This window comes from Bufo bufo, chromosome 2 (genome assembly GCF_905171765.1).
Source record: "Bufo bufo chromosome 2, aBufBuf1.1, whole genome shotgun sequence".
Taxonomy (NCBI): domain Eukaryota; kingdom Metazoa; phylum Chordata; class Amphibia; order Anura; family Bufonidae; genus Bufo; species Bufo bufo.
Window position 1 is genome coordinate 646,285,047 of NC_053390.1, and position 25,886 is coordinate 646,310,932.

General features: G+C 41.4%; 1 protein-coding gene across 1 annotated transcript in view; it reads right to left on the reverse strand.

Annotated features, from left to right (window-relative positions):
- TTC29 (tetratricopeptide repeat domain 29) overlaps positions 1-25,886 on the reverse strand; it is a 288,615-nt gene that overhangs the window by 162,329 nt on the left and 100,400 nt on the right. The window contains exon 5 of the mRNA XM_040420513.1: positions 20,519-20,704. Within this exon, the coding sequence (XP_040276447.1) occupies positions 20,519-20,704 (186 nt within the window). The remainder of the gene's footprint in view (positions 1-20,518; positions 20,705-25,886) is intronic.

Consider the following 25,886-nt stretch of genomic DNA (forward strand, 5'->3'; position numbering starts at 1 on the left):
TGTCTCCTGCTAGCGCCTCCATGCTCTGGACACTACGCTGACAGACACAGCAAACCTTCTTGCCACAGCTCGCATTGATGCGCCATCCTGGATAAGCTGCACTACCTGAGCCACTTGTGTGGGTTGTTGACTCCGTCTCATGCTACCACTAGAGTGAAAGCACCGCCAGCATTCAAAAGTGACCAAAACATCAGCCAGGAAGCATAGGAACTGAGTAGTGATCTGTGGTCACCACCTGCAGAACCACTCCTTTATTGGGGGTGTCTTGCTAATTGCCTGTAATTTCCACCTGCTGTCTATCCAATTTGCACAACAGCATGTAAAATTGATTGTCACTCAGTGTTGCTTCCTAAGTGGACAGTTTGATTTCACAGAAGTGTGATTGACTTGGAGTTACATTGTGTTGTTTAAGTGTTCCCTTTATTTTGAGCAGTGTATGATTACACTGCGTGCAGAATTATTAGGCAAATGAGTATTTTGACCACATCATCCTCTTTATGCATGTTGTCTTACTCCAAGCTGTATAGGCTCGAAAGCCTACTACCAATTAAGCATATTAGGTGATGTGCATCTCTGTAATGAGAAGGGGTGTGGTCTAATGACATCAACACCCTATATTAGGTGTGCATAATTATTAGGCAACTTCCTTTCCTTTGGCAAAATGGGTCAAAAGAAGGACTTGACAGGCTCAGAAAAGTCAAAAATAGTGAGATATCTTGCAGAGGGATGCAGCACTCTTAAAATTGCAAAGCTTCTGAAGCGTGATCATCGAACAATCAAGCGTTTCATTCAAAATAGTCAACAGGGTCGCAAGAAGCGTGTGGAAAAACCAAGGCGCAAAATAACTGCCCATGAACTGAGAAAAGTCAAGCGTGCAGCTGCCAAGATGCCACTTGCCACCAGTTTGGCCATATTTCAGAGCTGCAACATCACTGGAGTGCCCAAAAGCACAAGGTGTGCAATACTCAGAGACATGGCCAAGGTCAGAAAGGCTGAAAGACGACCACCACTGAACAAGACACACAAGCTGAAACGTCAAGACTGGGCCAAGAAATATCTCAAGACTGATTTTTCTAAGGTTTTATGGACTGATGAAATGAGAGTGAGTCTTGATGGGCCAGATGGATGGGCCCGTGACTGGATTGGTAAAGGGCAGAGAGCTCTAGTCCGACTCAGACGCCAGCAAGGTGGAGGTGGAGTACTGGTTTGGGCTGCTATCATCAAAGATGAGCTTGTGGGGCCTTTTCGGGTTGAGGATAGAGTCAAGCTCAACTCCCAGTACTACTGCCAGTTTCTGGAAGACACCTTCTTCAAGCAGTGGTACAGGGAGAAGTCTGCATCCTTCAAGAAAAACATGATTTTCATGCAGGACAATGCTCCATCACACGCGTCCAAGTACTCCACAGCGTGGCTGGCAAGAAAGGGTATAAAAGAAGAAAATCTAATGACATGGCCTCCTTGTTCGCCTGATCTGAACCCCATTGAGAACCTGTGGTCCATCATCAAATGTGAGATTTACAAGGAGGGAAAACAGTACACCTCTCTGAACAGTGTCTGGGAGGCTGTGGTTGCTGCTGCACGCAATGTTGATGGTGAACAGATCAAAACACTGACAGAATCCATGGATGGCAGGCTTTTGAGTGTCCTTGCAAAGAAAGGTGGCTATATTGGTCACTGATTTGTTTTTGTTTTGTTTTTGAATGTCAGAAATGTATATTTGTGAATGTTGAGATGTTATATTGGTTTCACTGGTAAAAATAAATAATTGAAATGGGTATATATTTGTTTTTTGTTAAGTTGCCTAATAATTATGCACAGTAATAGTCACCTGCACACACAGATATCCCCCTAAAATAGCTAAAACTAAAAACAAACTAAAAACTACTTCCAAAAATATTCAGCTTTGATATTAATGAGTTTTTTGGGTTCATTGAGAACATGGTTGTTGTTCAATAATAAAATTAATCCTCAAAAATACAACTTGCCTAATAATTCTGCACTCCCTGTATAAAGAGACCAACAATATATTAGTACAGAAAACCACTCTTCGCAGTATGATAAGGCTGCAGCCTGGAGGTAAGTGGTCAGCTTTGCATGTACGTAGATATTCCAGGTTCAAATCCAAGAAAAGACTAGTTTTTTTTTCTTCAGTTATTTTTGTTCTCCCTCATTTAACCCATAACAAAAGGCTATAGCCTTACTATATTGATAATAGAGTTTTTTAAGCTTAGAAAGCTAATACATATTGCTGGTTTATTCACAGACAAAAGAAAGGTATAGTTTTAATCAGCATGATCAACCCTACTAGGCAGTATGCCTGGTTTAATAGGGTTGATCATTCTGACAGAGGCTCTTTAAAAAGCAATAAACTGCAGATTTTATTGTTTTTTCCATTCCCTCCCAGAAAGAGTTAATAAAAATAAGTCCCCAATACAGGGAGTGCAGAATTATTAGGCAAGTTGTATTTTTGAGGATTCATTTTATTATTGAACAACAACCATGTTCTCAATGAACCCAAAAAACTCATTAATATCAAAGCTGAATATTTTTGGAAGTAGTTTTTAGTTTGTTTTTAGTTTTAGCTATTTTAGGGGGATATCTGTGTGTGCAGGTGACTATTACTGTGCATAATTATTAGGCAACTTAACAAAAAACTAATATATACCCATTTCAATTATTTATTTTTACCAGTGAAACCAATATAACATCTCAACATTCACAAATATACATTTCTGACATTAAAAAACAAAACAAAAACAAATCAGTGACCAATATAGCCACCTTTCTTTGCAAGGACACTCAAAAGCCTGCCATCCATGGATTCTGTCAGTGTTTTGATCTGTTCACCATCAACATTGCGTGCAGCAGCAACCACAGCCTCCCAGACATTGTTCAGAGAGGTGTACTGTTTTCCCTCCTTGTAAATCTCACATTTGATGATGGACCACAGGTTCTCAATGGGGTTCAGATCAGGTGAACAAGGAGGCCATGTCATTAGATTTTCTTCTTTTATACCCTTTCTTGCCAGCCACGCTGTGGAGTACTTGGACGCGTGTGATGGAGCATTGTCCTGCATGAAAATCATGTTTTTCTTGAAGGATGCAGACTTCTTCCTGTACCACTGCTTGAAGAAGGTGTTTTCCAGAAACTGGCAGTAGAACTGGGAGTTGAGCTTGACTCCATCCTCAAACCGAAAAGGCCCCACAAGCTCATCTTTGATGATACCAGCCCAAACCAGTACTCCACCTCCACCTTGCTGGCGTCTGAGTCGGACTGGAGCTCTCTGCCCTTTACCAATACAGCCACGGGCCCATCCATCTGGCCCATCAAGACTCACTCTCATTTCATCAGTCCATAAAACCTTAGAAAAATCAGTCTTGAGATATTTCTTGGCCCAGTCTTGACGTTTCAGCTTGTGTGTCTTGTTCAGTGGTGGTCGTCTTTCAGCCTTTCTTACCTTGGCCATGTCTCTGAGTATTGCACACCTTATGCTTTTGGGCACTCCAGTGATGTTGCAGCTCTGAAATATGGCCAAACTGGTGGCAAGTGGCATCTTGGCAGCTGTACGCTTGACTTTTCTCAGTTCATGGGCAGTTATTTTGCGCCTTGGTTTTTCCACACGCTTCTTGCGACCCTGTTGACTATTTTGAATGAAACGCTTGATTGTTCGATGATCACGCTTCAGAAGCTTTGCAATTTTAAGAGTGCTGCATCCCTTTGCAAGATATCTCACTATTTTTGACTTTTCTGAGCCTGTCAAGTCCTTCTTTTGACCCATTTTGCCAAAGGAAAGAAAGTTGCCTAATAATTATGCACACCTGATATAGGGTGTTGATGTCATTAGACCACACCCCTTCTCATTACAGAGATGCACATCACCTAATATGCTTAATTGGTAGTAGGCTTTCGAGCCTATACAGCTTGGAGTAAGACAACATGCATAAAGAGGATGATGTGGTCAAAATACTCATTTGCCTAATAATTCTGTACAGGGTGTATAGTATCATTAAAAATGCAACTCGCTCTGAAAAAAAAGCTGTCTGAATGTGACGATACATAAACTAAGAGATTCCTGTGGGCCTTAGCACCAAAATAGTTCTTGGTCCTTCAGTAACATCTGAGGTTCTTTCTACAATGTCGCTGACCTAACATTCTCAGCTGAAATTAATGTCCGCTAATTTATGTTACTTAGAATTTGTTCTATTAAATTGCTATATTCCAATCAGCCAGAATATTATCCTCTGTGGTTATAACCTTCGGGTTTCATGACTTTGAAATTAGATTTTTGCTTTTAAATTTACTTCTCAGATTTTTAGTTTCCAGTGTAACAATAACAATCCATCAATAGATAAAGCAAAGGCACGGCAATGTGCGCAAACATGTATGGAGTATATAAATTGCTTCTGGAGGACAGAGTAGTGTGCCATTGTAGAAGCATGCAATTTATGGATTTAAAGGGACTCTGTCAGTAGTTTTAACCATGCTTAACTGCTGACAGCACTAGATAGGGGCTGCGGAGAACAGTACAAACATACTTTTTGAGGAGTTTTTCTCATTAGAAGTAGTGTTATATGAATATGAAGTTTTATTTTGCCAGAATCTGCTCCAGCAAGTTCATTGTAGGCAGAACTTCAGTGTGAAGTGCTCTCTGCATTGACTTGCTCCACAGACCATGACCTCTGATCTGAGTTTTGGCTGTAGAAACGAACCCTAGAGCATTACAGTTGTCATTCACAATAGAGGGGAGGGCAAAGTGCACTTTACTGTGAAGCCACACCTCCAGTGCTCTTAATGGGGTTGAATAGCTTTTAGACAGGTCATCTAAATCAGATTTATGGTGGTTAGGCTACTTTCCCCTCTGTGGCAACAAATTTGGCAGTCTGTTCCGGCAGAGAACAGCCTGCTGGAAATCTCTGGATCCGGCACTGCCGGATGCAACCGGAATGCCCACCGACCCCATTAAGTATTATGAGGTCCGGACGGCAATCCGCCCGCATTCTGGCAAAGATGCAGAGAATCGACTGGACACAAACCACTGCATGCTGCAGTCTATGTCTGGCCGATTCCCGCCATTTTTGCCAGATGTCAGGTGGATCTCTGTGCTGGAAATGTGAAAATAGCCTTAGACAAACGGCACCCCGACCGATGAGCTGTTTTGAGCAACTGTCAGCACTGAAAACTAAATAGTGGATGAATCTGGAATCAGAAGGCTCCATCCACTGTGCAGTGGCCATTCTGGTGTACTGCAGCTCAGCTAACATTCAAGTCTTAGCAGCAGATAGCACATTGAACCAACTAAACAAACATATATAGAATGCTACATAAGACAGAAATAACATGCATTTAGCAGAGCCAAAGGTGCATGTTAATGGGTGAATAAAGGCTGATCACTGCCAGCTGAATGGTTGTTTATTTGACAGCTCTTATGCTAACAGTCATAGACCAGGGGCTCATGCACAAGAATGTATTTTTGGTCTGTTACTTTTTTTGTGTGGCCGTATTCGGAACTATTCACTTTAATGAGGCTGCAAAAAAAAACGAAATAACTGAAATGACTCTGTCCATTCCGTGTCGGTATGTCCGCATGTTTATTCCGGAACAAAATAGAACATGTCCTATTATTGTCCGCATTATGGGCAAGGATAGGACTGTGCTATTAGGGGCCAGCCTCTCCGTTCCACAAAATGTGGAATGCACACGGCTGGTATCCATGTTTTGAGGACCCGCAAACTGCAGACCGCAAAACAACAATGGTCGTGAGCATGAGCCCCAACTGTGTGGTGCACATTTAAACTTCTGCCTTGAGCACCAAGAATCCTTTTTCTGCCCTTGTGTAAGTTTATTTAAAAATAACACATCATGTCTTCAACTGCATATTCCTTGTAAGCTAAAACCCACAGTATTATCGTATAGGAAAAATTTGAAATGTTGCATGGCATGTGATGTCACTGACTTCTGTAAACAGCGATAGGTACCTATGCTATTGTAAAAAAAAAAATGCTAGCTATTACTGGTGGTACCAGTGCAAATATTATTTTCAAATCTTTCGAAGTCCTATGAACCATCATTTTTCACTGACTTAATATCTGCTTGTACATGTATTTAGGGTTGGGTTTTGTCAATTTTCATGGGTACTAGAGCTAAATACTTATTCTATGTTGCTTATACTGGAAGAGGTATTCCTGTAATTTCAAGTTATCTCCTGTCCAAACATAGGAACCGTATAGTTGTGTATCTCCAGTATACCTGTATATACCCTAAGGGTATTGGCTGTTTCATGAGCAACACCTGACTTTAGTTTGCTGACATTCCAGGGCAACATCAGCAAAATTATCTTTACTGCTCTATTCAATGATCAGCATATGGGGTACCTGTCATTTTTCTAGAAAAGTGCATTAAAGAAGCAAAACTATGAGTATGTCTGGTTTAAATTTTAGGACACCACAGTAAAAACCCCTAAAATTTTAGCCATGGTATTCCCAGAGTAAAGTTTTACCTTTTTTGCACATTTGTAAAAATTTGATGGTACATTTTATTTGACGGGAACCGACTACTTTTGTAATTGCAATTAAGTGCAATTAAAAATTGACTACAGACACTGAGCTATTTAGTAAAATATGTCTGTATAGTGCCACCTGCTGTTTATTCTTTACCTTATTTCTCTGTTCGCCTGTTACAACTGTAGGTAGGGACAGACAAGGAAAGTGATCCCTGAGGCTAGAACCCAGCCTGCTTTCCCTACCTACTTGCAGTGCAAGCCCCAGATAGCTCTATGCGATAAGATCCTAAGCTCCCTCTAGTCGTGAGGGCCAAAATCCAATTGAGATTCTAGGCTGCAGATACTGAGATTTGCTGATAAACTGAAATGAACTGCACTGCACTGAATACTAGCCCTGTACAGATAGAGGAACGCACTGATCATGCCAGATATCTGACATGTAAGCGTAGAAGACTATAAGCGTTAACTGCTATTGTCAGGAATCAAGCCTCTGTCTGAAGATACAACATTCAGTATTGTGGACTTGTTACCTGGCTAATTGCCATACACTGAAGGTCAGGAGCTGGTAAAAAAGTACAATGGTTACATCTTATGAATATTTTGATAACTCTCTTAAATACTGTTGCCACAATTTGGAATTAAACAATTTAAAGGGGTTCTCTGGGAATTAAGAAAATGAAAATACTTAATGATATTTTATTATGACTATATTCCCAAATACCTTTCATTAGTTATAATTGCTCGTTTTGTCTGGGGAGCAGTCATTAGAAAAATTAAATGGCCATCGTCCTATTATTACACAAAAGAAACTGTCCTAATCACACAGCAGAACAAGTTACTTCACAACTCTGAGCTAAAGAACTGCCTCAGCCTCCTCTCTGCTCAGCTTGTCAGAAATTATCCTGTTTAATATGATCTTCAGCTGAATCTCTGTAGAAATGGAGTTCATGAGGAGACATGAAGTACGGAGAGGAGTTGGGGGTAAGCCTAATGAGCAGCAGCTTTTGTATGCAGTCTCCATTACCACTGTCTGTCCTGTCCATCTCTTCATGACCTTCATTCCTAAAGAGATTCTGCTGAAGTGCTTATCAGCTATATTCAGGATCATAATCCCTGACAAGTAGGAGAGGAGGATGAGGCAGTTCTTTACCTCAGTGTCCTTAAGTAAGTTGTCCTGCTGTGTGTTTAGGACAGGTTTTGTGTGAACTAATAGGATGGTGGCCATTTTACTTCTAATGATTGCTCCCTAGACAAAACAAGCCATTATAATGAAAGGTATTTGTGAATACATTTATAATAAAGTAACATTTAAATATTTTCCTTTTCTTAATTCCTGGAGAACCCCTTTAACCACCTCCGGACCGCCTAACGCAGGATCGCGTTCCGGAGGTGGCAGCGCTGCGCACAGTCACGCATATACGCGTCATCTCGCGAGACGCGAGATTTCCTGTGAACGCGCGCACACAGGCGCGCGCGCTCACAGGAACGGAAGGTAAGAGAGTTGATCTCCAGCCTGCCAGCGGCGATCGTTCGCTGGCAGGCTGGAGATGTGTTTTTTTTAACCCCTAACAGGTATATTAGACGCTGTTTTGATAACAGCGTCTAATATACCTGCTACCTGGTCCTCTGGTGGTCCCCTTTGTTTGGATCGACCACCAGAGGACACAGGTAGCTCAGTAAAGTAGCACCAAGCACCACTACACTACACTACACCCCCCCCCCCATCACTTATTAACCCCTTATTAGCCCCTGATCACCCCTAATCACCCCTGATCACCCCATATAGACTCCCTGATCACCCCCCTGTCATTGATTACCCCCCTGTCATTGATCAACCCCCTGTAAAGCTCCATTCAGACGTCCGCATGATTTTTACGGATCCACTGATAGATGGATCGGATCCGCAAAACGCATCCGGACGTCTGAATGAAGCCTTACAGGGGCATGATCAATGACTGTGGTGATCACCCCATATAGACTCCCTGATCACCCCCCTGTCATTGATTACCCCCCTGTCATTGATTACCCCCCTGTAAAGCTCCATTCAGATGTCCGCATGATTTTTACGGATGCACTGATACATGGATCGGATCCGCAAAACGCATCCGGTCGTCTGAATGAAGCCTTACAGGGGCATGATCAATGACTGTGGTGATCACCCCCCTGTCATTGATTACCCCCCTGTAAAGCTCCATTCAGATGTCCGCATGATTTTTACGGATGCACTGATAGATGGATCGGATCCGCAAAACGCATCCGGACGTCTGAATGAAGCCTTACAGGGGCATGATCAATGACTGTGGTGATCACCCCATATAGACTCCCTGATCACCCCCCTGTCATTGATTACCCCCCTGTCATTGATTACCCCCCTGTAAAGCTCCATTCAGATGTCCGCATGATTTTTACGGATGCACTGATAGATGGATCGGATCCGCAAAACGCATCCGGACGTCTGAATGAAGCCTTACAGGGGCATGATCAATGACTGTGGTGATCACCCCATATAGACTCCCTGATCACCCCCCTGTAAAGCTCCATTCAGATGTCCGCATGATTTTTACGGATGCACTGATACATGGATCGGATCCGCAAAACGCATCCGGTCGTCTGAATGAAGCCTTACAGGGGCATGATCAATGACTGTGGTGATCACCCCCCTGTCATTGATTACCCCCCTGTAAAGCTCCATTCAGATGTCCGCATGATTTTTACGGATGCACTGATAGATGGATCCGATCCGCAAAACGCATCCGGACGTCTGAATGAAGCCTTACAGGGGCATGATCAATGACTGTGGTGATCACCCCATATAGACTCCCTGATCACCCCCCTGTCATTGATCACCCCCCTGTCATTGATTACCCCCCTGTAAAGCTCCATTCAGATGTCCGCATGATTTTTACGGATGCACTGATAGATGGATCGGATCCGCAAAACGCATCCGGACGTCTGAATGAAGCCTTACACGGGCGTGATCAATGACTGTGGTTATCACCCCATATAGACTCCCTGATCACCCCCCTGTCATTGATCACCCCCCTGTCATTGATCACCCCCCTGTCATTGATCCCCCCCCTGTCATTGATCACCCCCCTGTCATTTATCACCCCCCTGTCATTTAGCACCCCTCTGTAAGGCTCCATTCAGATATTTTTTTGGCCCAAGTTAGCAGAATTTTATTTTTTTTTTCTTACAAAGTCTCATATTCCACTAACTTGTGTCAAAAAATAAAATCTCACATGAACTCACCATACCCCTCACGGAATCCAAATGCGTAAAATTTTTTAGACATTTATATTCCAGACTTCTTCTCACGCTTTAGGGCCCCTAGAATGCCAGGGCAGTATAAATACCCCACATGTGACCCCATTTCGGAAAGAAGACACCCCCAGGTATTCCGTGAGGGGCATATTGAGTCCATGAAAGATTGAAATTTTTGTCCCAAGTTAGCGGAACGGGAGACTTTGTGAGAAAAAAATTAAAAATATCAATTTCCGCTAACTTGTGCCAAAAAAAAAAAATTTCTATGAACTCGCCATGCCCCTCATTGAATACCTTGGGGTGTCTTCTTTCCAAAATGGGGTCACATGTGGGGTATTTATACTGCCCTGGCATTCTAGGGGCCCCAAAGCGTGAGAAGAAGTCTGGTATCCAAATGTCTAAAAATGCCCTCCTAAAAGGAATTTGGGCACCTTTGCGCATCTAGGCTGCAAAAAAGTGTCACACATCTGGTATCGCCGTACTCAGGAGAAGTTGGGGAATGTGTTTTGGGGTGTCATTTTACATATACCCATGCTGGGTGAGAGAAATATCTTGGTCAAATGCCAACTTTGTATAAAAAAATGGGAAAAGTTGTCTTTTGCCAAGATATTTCTCTCACCCAGCATGGGTATATGTAAAATGACACCCCAAAACACATTCCCCAACTTCTCCTGAATACGGCGATACCACATGTGTGACACTTTTTTGCAGCCTAGGTGGGCAAAGGGGCCCATATTCCAAAGAGCACCTTTAGGATTTCACAGGTCATTTACCTACTTACCACACATTAGGGCCCCTGGAAAATGCCAGGGCAGTATAACTACCCCACAAGTGACCCCATTTTGGAAAGAAGACACCCCAAGGTATTCTGTGAGGGGGATGGCGAGTTCCTAGAATTTTTTATTTTTTGTCACAAGTTAGTGGAAAATGCTTATTTTTTTTTTTTTTTTCATACAAAGTCTCATATTCCACTAACTTGTGACAAAAAATAAAAACTTCCATGAACTCACTTTGCCCATCAGCGAATACCTTGGGGTCTCTTCTTTCCAAAATGGGGTCACTTGTGGGGTAGTTATACTGCCCTGGCATTCTAGGGGCCCAAATGTGTGGTAAGGAGTTTGAAATCAAATTCTGTAAAAAATGACCTGTGAAATCCGAAAGGTGCTCTTTTGAATATGGGCCCCTTTGCCCACCTCGGCTGCAAAAAAGTGTCACACATCTGGTATCTCCGTAATCGGGAGAAGTTGGGGAATGTGTTTTGGGGTGTCATTTTACATATACCCATGCTGGGTGAGAGAAATATCTTGGCAAAAGACAACTTTTCCCATTTTTTTATACAAAGTTGGCATTTGACCAAGATATTTATCTCACCCAGCATGGGTATATGTAAAAAGACACCCCAAAACACATTCCTCAACTTCTCCTGAATACAGAGATACCAGATGTGTGACACTTTTTTGCAGCCTAGGTGGGCAAAGGGGCCCACATTCCAAAGAGCACCTTTCGGATTTCACAGGTCATTTACCTACTTACCACACATTTGGGCCCCTAGAATGCCAGGGCAGTATAACTACCACACAAGTGACCCCATTTTGGAAAGAAGAGACCCCAAGGTATTCGCTGATGGGCATAGTGAGTTCATGGAAGTTTTTATTTTTTGTCACAAGTTTGTGGAATATGAGACTTTGTATGAAAAAAAAAAAAAAAAAAAAAATCATCATTTTCCACTAACTTGTGACAAAAAATAAAAAATTCTAGGAACTCGCCATGCCCCTCACGGAATACCTTGGGGTGTCTTCTTTCCAAAATGGGGTCACTTGTGGGGTAGTTATACTGCCCTGGTATTCTAGGGGCCCAAATGTGTGGTAAGGAGTTTGAAATCAAATTCAGGAAAAAATGAGGAGTGAAATCCGAAAGGTGCTCTTTGGAATATGGGCCCCTTTGCCCACCTAGGCTGCAAAAAAGTGTCACACATCTGGTATCCCCGTACTCAGGAGAAGTTGAGGAATGTGTTTTGGGGTGTCTTTTTACATATACCCATGCTGGGTGAGATAAATATCTTGGTCAAATGACAACTTTGTATAAAAAAATGGGAAAAGTTGTCTTTTGCCAAGATATTTCTCTCACCCAGCATGGGTATATATAAAATGACACCCCAAAACACATTCCCCACCTTCTCCTGAGTACGGAGATACCAGATGTGTGACACTTTTTTGCAGCCTAGGTGGGCAAAGGGGCCCATATTCCAAAGAGCACCTTTCGGATTTCACAGGTCATTTTTTACAGAATTTGATTTCAAACTCCTTACCACACATTTGGGCCCCTAGAATGCCAGGGCAGTATAACTACCCCACAAGTGACCCCATTTTGGAAAGAAGAGACCCCAAGGTATTCGCTGATGGGCATAGTGAGTTCATAGAAGTTTTTATTTTTTGTCACAAGTTAGTGGAATATGAGACTTTGTAAGGAAAAAAAAAAAAAAAAAAAAATCATCATTTTCCGCTAACTTGTGACAAAAAATAAAAAGTTCTATGAACTCACTATGCCCATCAGCGAATACCTTAGGGTGTGTACTTTCAGAAATGGGGTCATTTGTGGGGTGTTTGTACTGTCTGGGCATTGTAGAACCTCAGGAAACATGACAGGTGCTCAGAAAGTCAGAGCTGCTTCAAAAAGCGGAAATTCACATTTTTGTACCATAGTTTGTAAACGCTATAACTTTTACCCAAACCATTTTTTTTTTACCCAAACATTTTTTTTTTATCAAAGACATGTAGAACTATAAATTTAGAGCAAAATTTCTATATGGATGTCGTTTTTTTTTGCAAAATTTTACAACTGAAAGTGAAAAATGTCATTTTTTTGCAAAAAAATCGTTAAATTTCGATTAATAACAAAAAAAGTAAAAATGTCAGCAGCAATGAAATACCACCAAATGAAAGCTCTATTAGTGAGAAGAAAAGGAGGTAAAATTCATTTGGGTGGTAAGTTGCATGACCGAGCAATAAACGGTGAAAGTAGTGTAGGTCAGAAGTGTAAAAAGTGGCCTGGTCTTTCAGGGTGTTTAAGCACTGGGGGCTGAGGTGGTTAAAGGCCATGTACACCTTTGGGGTCAATTTTTTTACTGATTGCCTTCTACTCATTTTGGGCTACAATTATTTTTTCAGTTGGTCTTTATTAAAAATATTGAGCTGTTTTGTCACAAAAGTTTACTTGAGAGCTGCAGCAGAAAGGACATGCCACCTAAGAAAGGACACTCCCTCTGAGCTGTCAGCCTGAAACAAATCTAGCAGAGCAATTAGAGCAATGAATGTGGAGATCTCTGGATCCATGTGAGGTACAGGGTTGGTTCTAGCTTTGTTAGAAAGAAGTTGTCTTGTACTATATGATGTCTGATTTTCATTTTTCATTAAAAGGTATTGTCCCCTGGGGTCCTCAAAGTAGAACTCCCGGAAAAAAAAAAGTATTCTCTGATCTGCTATAAAGTGATGTCATATGACCAACTCTCTGATCACCAACTGACAGAGGGCAGGAAGTCAGTTACTTCTCTATTCATTCCTATGAGACTGAGAATAGGAATACATAGAGAAACAGACTTCCTGTCCACACATAAGATGCTGTGTCAGTTGGAGAGTCAGAGTGCTGGTCACATGACACAGCTGAGGCTGAGAAGGGAGGTTATAACTCACAAAAACAGCCACTGGTAGGAATATTACATTCACTGCAGATTACATCATGTACATTTCTAGCAGGTCAGAGAATACATTTTTTTGCGGGAGCTCTTCTTTAACTATCCCCCTGAACATAAAAAAACCCACTCACCTGTCTGCAGTCCTGCCTCTGCTCCATTCCTGGTCGCTTCCTTGGGGACTGGAGGTGGACAGGAATGGAGCATAGGGGGCACTTTGGACAGATAAGTGGGTTTTTATTATGTTCAGAGTGACAGGAGAGGACTCCAGGGGTTGTCAGCTGGCAACACCTTTTTAATCATTGGATTAGTGTTAAAGGGCTCGAAGAATCCGAAGCGGAAATCCGACGTTTAGGAAAAATTCAATTCCCCGCAGATTAACCTCCTGAGCACCTAAATGTGAGCCTCAGATGCCGCGATTAGCATTGAATGCGGCTTTTGAGGGGTTAAATAACGGGGGCGGTGCGATCGTCGTTCCCCATCATTGAGTCTGCTCCATACAATAAAAAACTATTCATGACTAAGTAATTTGTAACGAATCAAACTTCCTGGCGAAGTTCGAATCAAATTTTTCAAAACTTCACTCATCACTACATATGACAATCCCTTTAAGATGAAAATATATTATTTCTAGTATGTCCGATATTACATCACAATATGATTCGTAGCTTTTGCCATCATCTGTTAAATGTGTGTGGTGCAATTAAACCAGGACAGGCAAGACACTGTAGCTACACAGTCCAAGTCTTGGCAATACAGGCTGAGAAATGTATAAGGGTACAAGGGATGAACGTCCTTTAATTTGCAGTTCCCGCAATGTTGAGCTCATTAGGGTGGTCTGCATGCATGAAGTCTTTCACAGTCAGATGCTATCATGGTCGAATCTGTGCTGAAACCACCTCCAATTGTTTTCGATGGGAGGCTGCATCACAGTTCATGCGGCAGAGGATTTTTCCTTGCAGTTTTCCAGACTGCGCCAAGAATTTACACATCAATACTTGGCATGGTTACCGCGCAAACATCTTAGTAAGCCTTGGAGATTAGCTCCATTCAATGTTCAACTGCAGTGGTTTCTGGTCAAAATCCATTGTGTGAACGTGCCCTAAATGTTGTAATGTACTGCATCCTCTAAATGACTTTTACAAACCTAGAATACATTTTGAATGTAGTAAAATGCTTTCCACAACTGCTTCTAAAGTGGAAGCCACTATTTGAGGCCATGTTTGGGTATATAGTTGTCCTTTTGGGAAAACTTCTTCAAAACAGTTTTGAAGCAGTGGCTCATAGTTGCCTATGTTCTATTCCAGAAGTTAAAGGGGTTTTCCGGAACTTTAATACTGATGACCTATCCTCAGGATAGGTCATCAGTATCTGATCGGTGTAGGTCGTTGAGAAAGCAGCGGCACTGCACCGAGACCTTCTCACAGCTTTCCCTAGGCCAGTGACGACACGTTCAATGGCCGCATGGTTGAGGCTGAACATGATACCAAGCACGGCTGCTATACAGTGTACGGTGCTGTGCTTGCTGAGCAGGGAGAAGGCCACAGCCTTCTAAAACAGCTGATTGGCGAGGTTCCCGGGTGTTGGTCCCCCACTGATCAGATACTGATGACCTATCCTGAGGACAGGTCATCAGTATTAAAGTCTTGAAAAACCCTTTTAACTCAAGGGTCATAGTATCATGATTATTCAATGCACATATTATAAGTTTGTATTCAATTCTAATGTGAATACTAAGCAGACTACTATATATTACAATTTAATTGTACAATAAGACGGCTCAGGACTGACAACTGAGCTTCTCTAGTTAGCCCTTTATTTGTCTTCAGCTGGATTGGACATTTACATGAAGCAAGTTCAATTTATTCCTTATAATGTGACATTAATAAAGATTACACATGAAGGAAAGACAATACGAGAAGGCTCCATAATGCCATCACATTATTGTTGTACATAAAAAGGTAATCTCTTGTTATTGCCTTTCATCGGGGCACTTACCACACTCTTTATTCATGATCTACAACTTATCTTAATGTAACACTAATTTAATATAGCCGTAAGGTTTTGTCTGCATTTTAATTGCCAGAATTTGCATAATAATCAATACACTACCACTATTAATTCATATATACATAAAAGCTAGCTCAGGGAGGGTAATGTTTATGCACTGGAGTGGACGAGTTCAAATATTTTAGAATTACATTTCTTCCTTTCTCCTTTCAGGATTTTCATTGCTGATATCTCATGAACACAAGGCCAGTGTAATTGATGTTAAATTGGTTGTCCAGCCATGAAAATAATTTTGAAAACAGCATAAAAAAGGACAGTACTTTCCTTACCGATCCTCCATCGACCTAGACCTTCATGGATTTACCACTTGCCTCAATTTGCTGCTCCCTCTCAACCTAAACATGTGACCGCTGCAGCCAATCACTGACGGTTACTGGGTGTAGCACTCATGTGACAAGAAGGAGCAGGAACCAGTGAGGACCAAAAAAGGGTCGGGACCAGAGCTGCAGAGGATCAGTAAGGTGAGTATTATTTCTTTGCTTACTTTAGAACATTTGAAACTGTTTTCTAACTAGTTTCTCATGGCTGGACAACCCATTTAAACATAGGTTTCAGTAATTAAAACAAATTAATCCATACAGTGTACAACACTAAAAGAGTATGGCAGTCTTATGTATGCATTGTGCATGTTCATACTTTCATTTTTGGTTACAACTTCCTTCTTCCTCCTGCACTCCACCATCGGCATGTCCAGAAGGGATCTTCCGGACACTGAAGCCATCATATGTATCATTATATGCAAGCTTAATTTCACCCCTATGCTTAATTGTGTAATTATTACGGCTATATAATGGGCTCTTTTTCACTGGTGACGCTACCCCTGATGAAGCTGCATAATTTATGGCAGATATACCTGTTCAGCCATACACTTTGAAAGAGGTCATTTCTCATAACAACAGGTTATATGGAACAGTTTGTCACTGCTTTAAAATATAATTTTTATCCATTTATGAATTTATATAATTAAGGCGATTCTCATACAATGTACATTTGGGACCTCCAGGTCTGTTTACAATAGTTTTTAAATTGTCCAATAAAGTATTACTGCTTTTATTACATTGTGTGCATCAGTCTTTGGCATGTACTTTCTCTTTGTGTGTTTTCAAACATGAGTGACATGTCCCCACTATGGCCAGTTATTCGCTGCCACTGTCATGAAAATGGATGTTGATGTGTACCAGGATCTGCAGAGATGGCCAGACAGCAATGGACCAGGAACCCAGCAGCCAGGATCATATAAGTTTGATTACCACTGTGTGTTCAACCACACTGGTAGTTCTGTAGAAAAGGTCCCCAGGGGTGAACAACCCCTTTAAAACCTATAGAGTCATATGCAAAGAAGGATTGCAATACAAGTTTTCTTGAAAACAGACTGATATAAAATAAGTTTAAGAAAACAGACTGATACTAAAAATCTAATGATCAGGATTCAACTAGATTCATTAAACTTGCCTCTTACCATAAAATTACTTGTAAACCAGATTATTTTTTCAATCATCAAATTGCTGCATTTGACAATACATTTGTCTTAAAGGGGTTTTCCCATGACAGGAACTTATCTCCTAACCACAGGACTAGCGTTTCTCTTTTGATTGTGGTTGACCCTCCCACGATCAGACTCTTATAACCTATCTTATCCTATAACCTAATATAAATGCATAGAAAAAAAATACAAAACATCTAAGGCTCAAGTTTTGGTTCACTATTGGCGAAAACTCAAGTTCAAAGCCATGATTTTCTTAATTTGATTAATTTTAAAGCATCTGTAGGCCATTTGGGTTTATTTTTGGGAGCGCGAAGCTGTAGCTGACATTCAAGAAGGAAGTACATGTTTCTATACCAGAACTACCTGAGAAGCACGCAAATTATACAGTACTTGAAAACATTAAGAACATCATAAAACATATAAAAAGACTGCAAATCTTTCTTAAATAAGTAAAAAAAAGCAAAAGAAAAATAATTTGGTTGTCCTAAGAAAAAGTTTGTTATTACAGGCAAACATAAGGTATTGTCTAAGCACAAAAAGCAAAGCAAAAAAGCGGGTTGTGTTGTTTATGGAAGCAGATGGATGCTGTGGGAGGATTATGGGGGTTTTCTGAGATTACTGAGGTTTTTAACAGATATGCTGATGTAGTTGCTACTTCATGTTTTTTTTTTTTTTCAATTTGGACTCTCGTGACTCATTTTCACCATTTAAACAAATTTCTCTGGTTTCATTACTGTACTTCCTGTATGTAGCACTTCCTGTTGCTGTATCCAACCAATCCCATGATGCACTACTCCTTTCTCTGCCACAGCTCTTGCACCGCCCCTAACAACACCCAGCTAGTTGATAGGGGGGCCTGGTTCCATTATTTGGGCGTTAAGGAGTTCATATCCTCTCTAGGGCCCATCTCCAATTCATCTAGGGACCCTACGGCCTTTGAATCTCTGTGTCTCCAGAAAACTCCCCCTACCCACTTGGTGTCCTTGGTCTACGGGTTGCTTCAGGAGATATCCTCCCTGCCTTACGTTAAGGCTTGGGAGAAGGAACTGGGGAAAAATTTCTCTGAGGAACAGTCGATAAAAGCCTTCACCCTCTCTCATAAGTCCGCTGTTAGTTGTGGTCTGCAAAAGAAAAACTTTAAGATCTTATCTAGGTGGTACAGGACGCCAGCCGTCTTGCATTCCTTCTACCCTATTTGCCCGGACTTATGTTGGAGATGTGGTTTGGAGAAAGGTACCATGTCCCACATTTGGTGGCATTGCCCTAAAGTGTTCTCGTTTTGGGAGGCTCTGAACGGTCTAGGTCACGGGTACCTCAGAGAAATGGTCCCTGGAGGGAAGTCTGCTTTCTATGCTCCCCGGTTCCATCCACACTCTCAAGAAAGGCCTTTTGAGGTTTTTTGTGCAGGCCCCGCGTTTAATTGTACCTAGACATTGGAAGTCTCAAGATGCTCCAAACATAAAGGAGTGGTTGGACACTTTTGAGGGTATACGCAGAATGGAGGAATTAATAGCTGAAGATGAAGGTTCCGATAGAAAGTATCTTAAAACTTGGACTCCCTGGCTTCTGTTCAGGGACACTCCTGCGTTCTTTAGTTGGCTTGATCAGGCAAACAGCAGCGTGTAGTTGTACCAGATACCCATCTTAACCTGGTGTTTCCCTTCCTCTTGTGTCCCCCTTCCCTTGTCGTCCTGTCTTGTCGTCTTCTGTGTTACTGTTTTCCTTTTCCTTATTTTTGTTGGGATAATTATCCTTTCAATGCCCTCATCATTTGTAGTCAATGCGAGGTCGTGTTATACAATTGTTATGTCATATCCAGTTGCATATGCTGTATTCTGCTACCAATGTGTTAGTAATCCTGTAAACCTGATGTGATTCTGCATTATTTACAACCTCCGTAATAAAAATAATTGAACAACAACACCCAGCTAGTTTATAGCTCCTCCCACCAGCTAGTTACATACAGACTCCCTTGTCACTGTCCCTGTTGCTGCTTTGCCATGCTCATGGACATAACTAGGGTTGAGCAAAGTTTTGAAAAATTCAATTTGGCAGCTTCGCTAAACTTTGTCAAGGAATTTGATTCTTTATAAATTACTTTGTCACAAATCGCTTTTCATTATATTGAGCGGGTGCAATGACATGGAACGGAGTCCCGTCATTTAACCCCTCAGATGCTGAGTTCAACGCAGATCGCAGCATCTGAGACTTACATTCTGGTGCTTAGAGGGTTAATCCGGGTTTAAAAAAATAATAATAATGTATACTCACCTCATCCACTTGATTGCAAAGAGGCCGTTCGCTCCCGTCTTGATTGAGGAAAACCCGCCAAAGGACCTGCGGCAAGTGACATGATGTCACCACATGATCAGATTGGCTGCACGCGGTGACGTCATCACTGATCAATGAGGTGAGTAAATTCGGCTTTGGAGTGAATTAAATTTTTCCTAAACTTCGGCTCGAATTCCGCTTCGGATGCTTTGATTCACTCGACACTAGACATAACATCTCAGGAAATAAGAAAGAGCTGCATGTGACCACATCCCAGAATGGAAGATAGGAGCAATAAAGGCAAAATAAATGCACTGGAAAATTACAGGTACCTTCATAAATAATTATTTGAAAGGATGTCAATAAAAACTGGATTTTTTTTTTTTTATCTAAATAAATGTTATGCATAACCACTTTTATTTGTTGCATGATACCTACAGTATATAAGCAGATCAGCTCAGAGAGAAAATATTGTACTGTAAAAAAAACTGGTTGAACCAATGGGGTATTTTTGGTATTTTCTTTCTTTACAGGTGAAAAAGAGGTCTGAATAAAACTTCATCCACACATTTGTTTAAAAAAAAAAAAGCCACAAAAAAGCACACCAAAAATATGCACATGGCATGGAAATAAAAATTTGTGTGTGAAGAAAGCCTTACTTGGACCATTGAGTTTTTTTGCTTCTTGTTCATTTGTGACCAGAACAGCTTTCCTTTTAAACAGAATTTTTTGTTCTGTGATCTATCTCGGGTGCCTTGCAGTTTCTGACGCCCAGGTACTGTTCCTGACATTAAGTTGGCATATAGCTCAGGCAGCCGGCCTAGACTCGCCATGTAAATGGACAACATTCTGGTGCACCACTTCTGGCGTGTGAGATGGATCCCGAAATGTATTTGTCTAGTGTTGAGAGGTTATATGTTTGCACTTTTCACATAAATACAACCTCTGACTCTTCCTCAGTCCTGATTTCTCAGAGCTTTTTTCAGCAGCAAATTGTTAACGCAGGACATAGTACAAATTGTGACTACTTTATGTGCTCAAAATGTTTAGAATATAGTTCAAATTCAAACAGAATCCCTGCACAAGAATAGCAAACATCATAACCAAATGAGTTTACCATTGGAATACTCCGAATGTAGAGGACATGACAAAAGATGCAACGTGACAATACAGATGTCCACATGGATTCACATGACAGGATTTATTTTCAAGCTAGAATGTCTTCAAATGATTTTCTTACCGTGCTCTTCGTCTACAAGTGCCAGGTTTGCATGGGCCTCAGCTTCTCTTCTTCCTCCATCATTTTTGATTTTTTTAGCTGTCTGAAAGCAGCATTCATAAAAGTGATTTGAAAGCCAATGGTCCTCCAGCTTCTTGAAGTATTGGGCCAGCGCCAACTGATTTTTGTAAACCTCTTCATAGTAGCCTTTGAAAGACAAACATTTACACGTTAGGGTGAGTTGGTCAACAAATACTGAAAACGGTTTCATTTATGGATGATTAAAATACAATGTAATACTAGGATGATAATACGGTAATTATATAAACTACATTGTTCAGTTCAGGAGCACAATTAGGTTAATACAATTTTATAAGTTATCCACCTAAATAAATATACAGTTTTACAAAATTCTTACAAAATCAGTGACACAAACAGATAAAGTAGTGGTTTGACCATGAGTATTTGAGGCAGATGAGTTGTTAAGCATATGCTGCATGAAAAACTCCAAGTAGACTTAGCTTGGTAGCAGTCAAGCATGCTAACTATTCGATCTGAAATCTAAACAAGATTTTGCTTAAAGGGGTCCTCCAGGCTTTTAATATCGATTACCTATCCTCAGGATAGGTCATCAATATCAGATCGGCAGAGGTCCGACTCCTGGATCCCCCGCCGATCAGCTGTCTCCCTTCTCTCTTTCTGCTTGCCGGCAGGAAGAGAGACAGGAGATAGCACGTGTGCACTGCGCGTGCCTTCCCTTCATACAGCTGATCGGTGGGAGTGCCGGGAGTCGGACCCCCGCCAATCTGAGGATAGGTCATCAATATTAAAAGCCTGTAGAACCCTTTTAAAAAAATGTTTACAGTAGGTAGAGAACCTTTAAGGGGATGTGGTTGTCATCCACATGCTCAGTGGGGACATGTATAAAACCTGTGGATGACAGTAAAACCTTATATGTACATGTACTTTTACACATGTACCATAGTCACAATTGCAATATTCTATATTTCGACATGCGGTGCCAATAATATGTTGTATATAATATATTCTTAAAATAATGCTATTGAAAAGTCAACGGGATATTTATAAAGATATTTTCCTTGACTGCACCTATAAAAACTTGTTTAAAGTGCAGTTTAGAAGACACAAAATACTACAAGCAGGTGCAATGATACACATTTCAGTCTTCAGACCCGATTCAACAGCACATGGAGAACCAACAGGTAAGTATTATGGAGTAATAGGTACAGTATGGGTTCATAGCAGGCTATGCGTGCTGTATTACACATTCCCATCATAGGTGAATATAAGCTATTATAAACACTGGTCATTAAGTCCTTAAAGACTGAGCCTATTTAAAAAAAATTAGGCTACCATGGTAACAGATCGGAGCTCTACAATTTCACTGTGGGTGCTAAAATCAGAAGGCAGAGGGAGGCGCATCCCTTTGCCTTACCTCACAGATGCCGCGATCACTGTTGAATGCAGAATCTGAGGGGTTAAATGAGTTTGGCATGATCAGCATTGCTGTCATTGTGAGCTGCGTATGAAGCGGACTCACCACAGCAGCCCACTCCATACAACTGTGAACGCATAATGCCGTACATGCGTTGTACAGGATTAGAGAAGCATGGCTTCTGAAAATAGTGCAACCCTTGATCACATGCAGCTCAGGTGTGGCACTACTTTTTGGTAGAAAGAAGCCATGTTTTTCTAATCCTATACAACTACCTTTTCAGTAGTGCTGTTGTTATAGTACACTCCACTAGGTTCGCCGTAATAATGTATTTGTCATGAGTTATAGCACACAGAAAATATGAACCCTTTAATGACTTGAACAGTATATGTACTGTGGAACTCAGGGGCATAAACATAAACATGACTGGGTACATGCTGTTTTACACAGCAGCCACCCGGATGCATTGTCTGTGATCAGCGATAACGTTGATCATGGACATTTTACCAATTTAACCATTGGACCAATTTAACCATTGGATCAATTGTAACCACGGCATCTGAGCTATCTTTCGCTGAGAGCGCTGTGCTCTCAGGATCTGAATGGCCCCCCTGTGCTGGGTTCGAGGGGGACATTCGGTTGCTGTGGCAGCCTCAGGCCTTTTGAAGGATTCAAGACCTGCTACAGCAATGTTCCTATAGGAACATAATGACTCTCCCATAGACTGCCATGGTAATTAACTGAAGTCTATGGGAGAAGTGATCAGACAATTGCATGTTAAACTCCCCTAGGGGGAGTTAAAATAGGTGTTAAAAAAAAGTTTTAAAAACAAGTTTTTAAAAATATACAGTACAGACCAAAAGTTTGGACACACCTTCTCATTCAAAGAGTTTTCTTTATTTTCATGACTATGAAAATTGTAGATTCACACTGAAGGCATCAAAACTATGAATTAACACATGTGGAATTATATACATAACAAATAAGTGTGAAACAACTGAAAATATGTTATATTCTAGGTTCTTCAAAGTAGCCACCTTTTGCTTTGATTACTGCTTTGCACACTCTTGGCATTCTCTTGATGAGCTTCAAGAGGTAGTCCCCTGAAATGGTTTTCACTTCATAGGTGTGCCCTGTCAGGTTTAATAAGTGGTATTTTTTGCCTTATAAATGGGGTTGGGACTATCAGTTGCGTTGAGGAGAAGTCAGGTGGATACACAGCTGATAGTCCTATTGAATAGACTGTTAGAATTTGTATTATGGCAAGAAAAAAGCAGCTAAGTAAGGAAAAGCGAGTGGCCATCATTACTTTAAGAAATGAAGGTCAGTCAGTCAGCCGAAAAATTGGGAAAACTTTGAAAGTAAGGGCTATTTTACCATGAAGGAGAGTGATGGGGTGCTGCGCCAGATGACCTGGCCTCCACAGTCACCGGAATTGAACCCAATCGAGATGGTTTGGGGTGAGCTGGACCGCAGAGTGAAGGCAAAAGGGCCAACAAGTGCTAAGCATCTCTGGGAACTCCTTCAAGACTGTTGGAAGACCATTTCAGGGGACTACCTCTTGAAGCTCATCAAGAGAATGCCAAGAGTGTGCAAAGCAGTAATCAAAGCAAAAGAGTGGCTACTTTGAAGAACCTAGAATATGACATATTTTCAGTTGTTTCACACTTGTTTGTTATGTATATAATTCCACATGTGTTAATTCATAGTTTTGATTCCTTCATAGTCATAAAAATAAAGAAAACTCTTTGAATGAGAAGGTGTGTCCAAACTTTTGGTCTGTACTGTATATAAAAAAATCCAGGGTGGATTTGATTTAAATCAAACTGATTTAAATCATGATTTAAATCACGATTTAAATCACTAGTCAGTAAGGCTTGATTTAAATCATAGTTTTCTACATAAAGACTAATTCTTGCTGGTATAACTTAAAATATGCAAGTAGATGAAGATTTTAGAATAACAACTTTTCATATTAGTTTGATTAGGTTGATTCTGTATTCATAGGTTTGTAGAAGTTAGGATTAAGGTATTTTTCTCAACTCTGTTCATGTTATAACATTTTTGCTGTGAAGAAGAGGCATGTGATCTCTGCTGAGTCAAATTCAGTTTTGAGAACTGCGAAAGTAAACCAAGCATCTGTGATAATATCTTGTAGGCAGAAAAACTGCCCAATAATCTTACAAAAACCTCTGTTAAGAGCATGACATTGTAAATGGACAAAGGGGGGAACTAACTCTTCTTAGGGAGACAGCACCTTTATCAGTGTGAGGAGACTTTTAGGCCATACATGGATCGCCCAGGAATTCTGGGAGGGAAGAAATGCAAATGAGCTCTTAACAAGCTTTGCCTCTAAGGCTAGGTCTACACGACGACATTTGTCGCGCGACAGATAGGATTTTCTGCGACTGTTGCGTCGCAGTCGCAGCATGTTGCAGTGCGACACCATAGACTGCCATTATAAAAATTGTCGCGCGACATTAGTGCAACAAAATGTCGTGCGACAAATGTCGTCGTGTAGACCTAGCCGTAAGGCAGCTATCCTATAAGTCAATATTCAGCTCTTAAAATAAGCCTTGAGACATGACTTGGATATTAAATAAGCCAGCACCTCATCTGCAGACAGCTGTTTCGGACACAGGCCTCCTACCCAGTTAAGCCAGTACTCTCTGCTCTGCACTGATGAGGGGCAATCACCCCGAAACAGCTGTCTGCAGATGAGGTGCTGGCTTATATAATATCCAAGTCATGTCTCAAGGCTTATTTTAAGAGCTGAATATTAACTTATAGGATAGCTGCCTTACATCTGGTGGCATTAGAGGCAAAGCTTGTTAAGAGCTCATTTGCATTTCTTCCCTCCCATTGTGAATGGATTAATGGAATTTATTTACCAAAAAAATTAAACATATACAGCCTTATTCTACATAATTAAAAAACTTATCTTTATTTCATGATGGAATAACCTTTGGATGGTAATATATTTTCCTCAAAAAGCATTTTATATTTAAAAAAATGTGATTTAAATCAAAATAATCTGATTTAAATCAAAATAATCTGATTTAAATAAAAAAAATCTGATTTAAATCAAAAAAATCTGATTTTTTTGATTTTTTTAAAAAAAATCATAGATTTTTATGCACCATGAAAAAATCTAAATTCAAATCATCTTTCTTTCCCCAAATTAATAATAAAAATCATAGGTATCACAACATCACAAAAACGCCTGTACAAGTGGAAGGCTGAAAAGTCAGCCTGAATTTGTGGGAGGGGCATCTTACCTTCTTAAGCTCCAGCCCCCAGCTCCTCAAGGCGCTTCTGTTCACAGCTGGTTAGGGAGTCGCTTGCTCTGGTACTGCATCCGTGCACGTTGTGAGTTGCTTTCATCTACTTCGTTTCATTTTCATACATTGCCGTTCACGTCTTCAGGAGAGGTAAATTCTGTGCCATACTTCCGGCTCCCTGAGTCGGCGTGCGTTCCAGCGTGGAACGCATGCCTATACACATTCCTGCCCCAAGTTGTTTCTTGTTTTGTCTGTCTCCTTTCTTTTCCCCATCCAACTCCCTCCCGAGGCAGCAGGGGGGGGCAGGGTCCGGCCCGCGGGTCCCCCCCCTTTCACACGGCCTCCCCCGTCCCGTCTTTACTTAGGGCTCCGCTGCAGCCCGGCGTGCATTCCAGCGTGGAGTGCACGCCGGAAATCCGCTACCAGGCATGAGCTCCAGGTCGCGTGGTCGGCGTGCGTTCCAGCTTGGAGCGCACGCCGGAATCCCTCCGCCGGGCCTGGGCCTGGTCACATGTTCGGCGTGCATTCCAGCTTGGAGCGTGCGTCGGAGTCCCTCCGCCGGGCCTGGTCACGTGTTCGGCGTGCGTTCCAGAGTGGAGCGCACGCCGCAATCTTCAATTAGGCCCGGCAGATCCATGCGACGTGGCGGCTC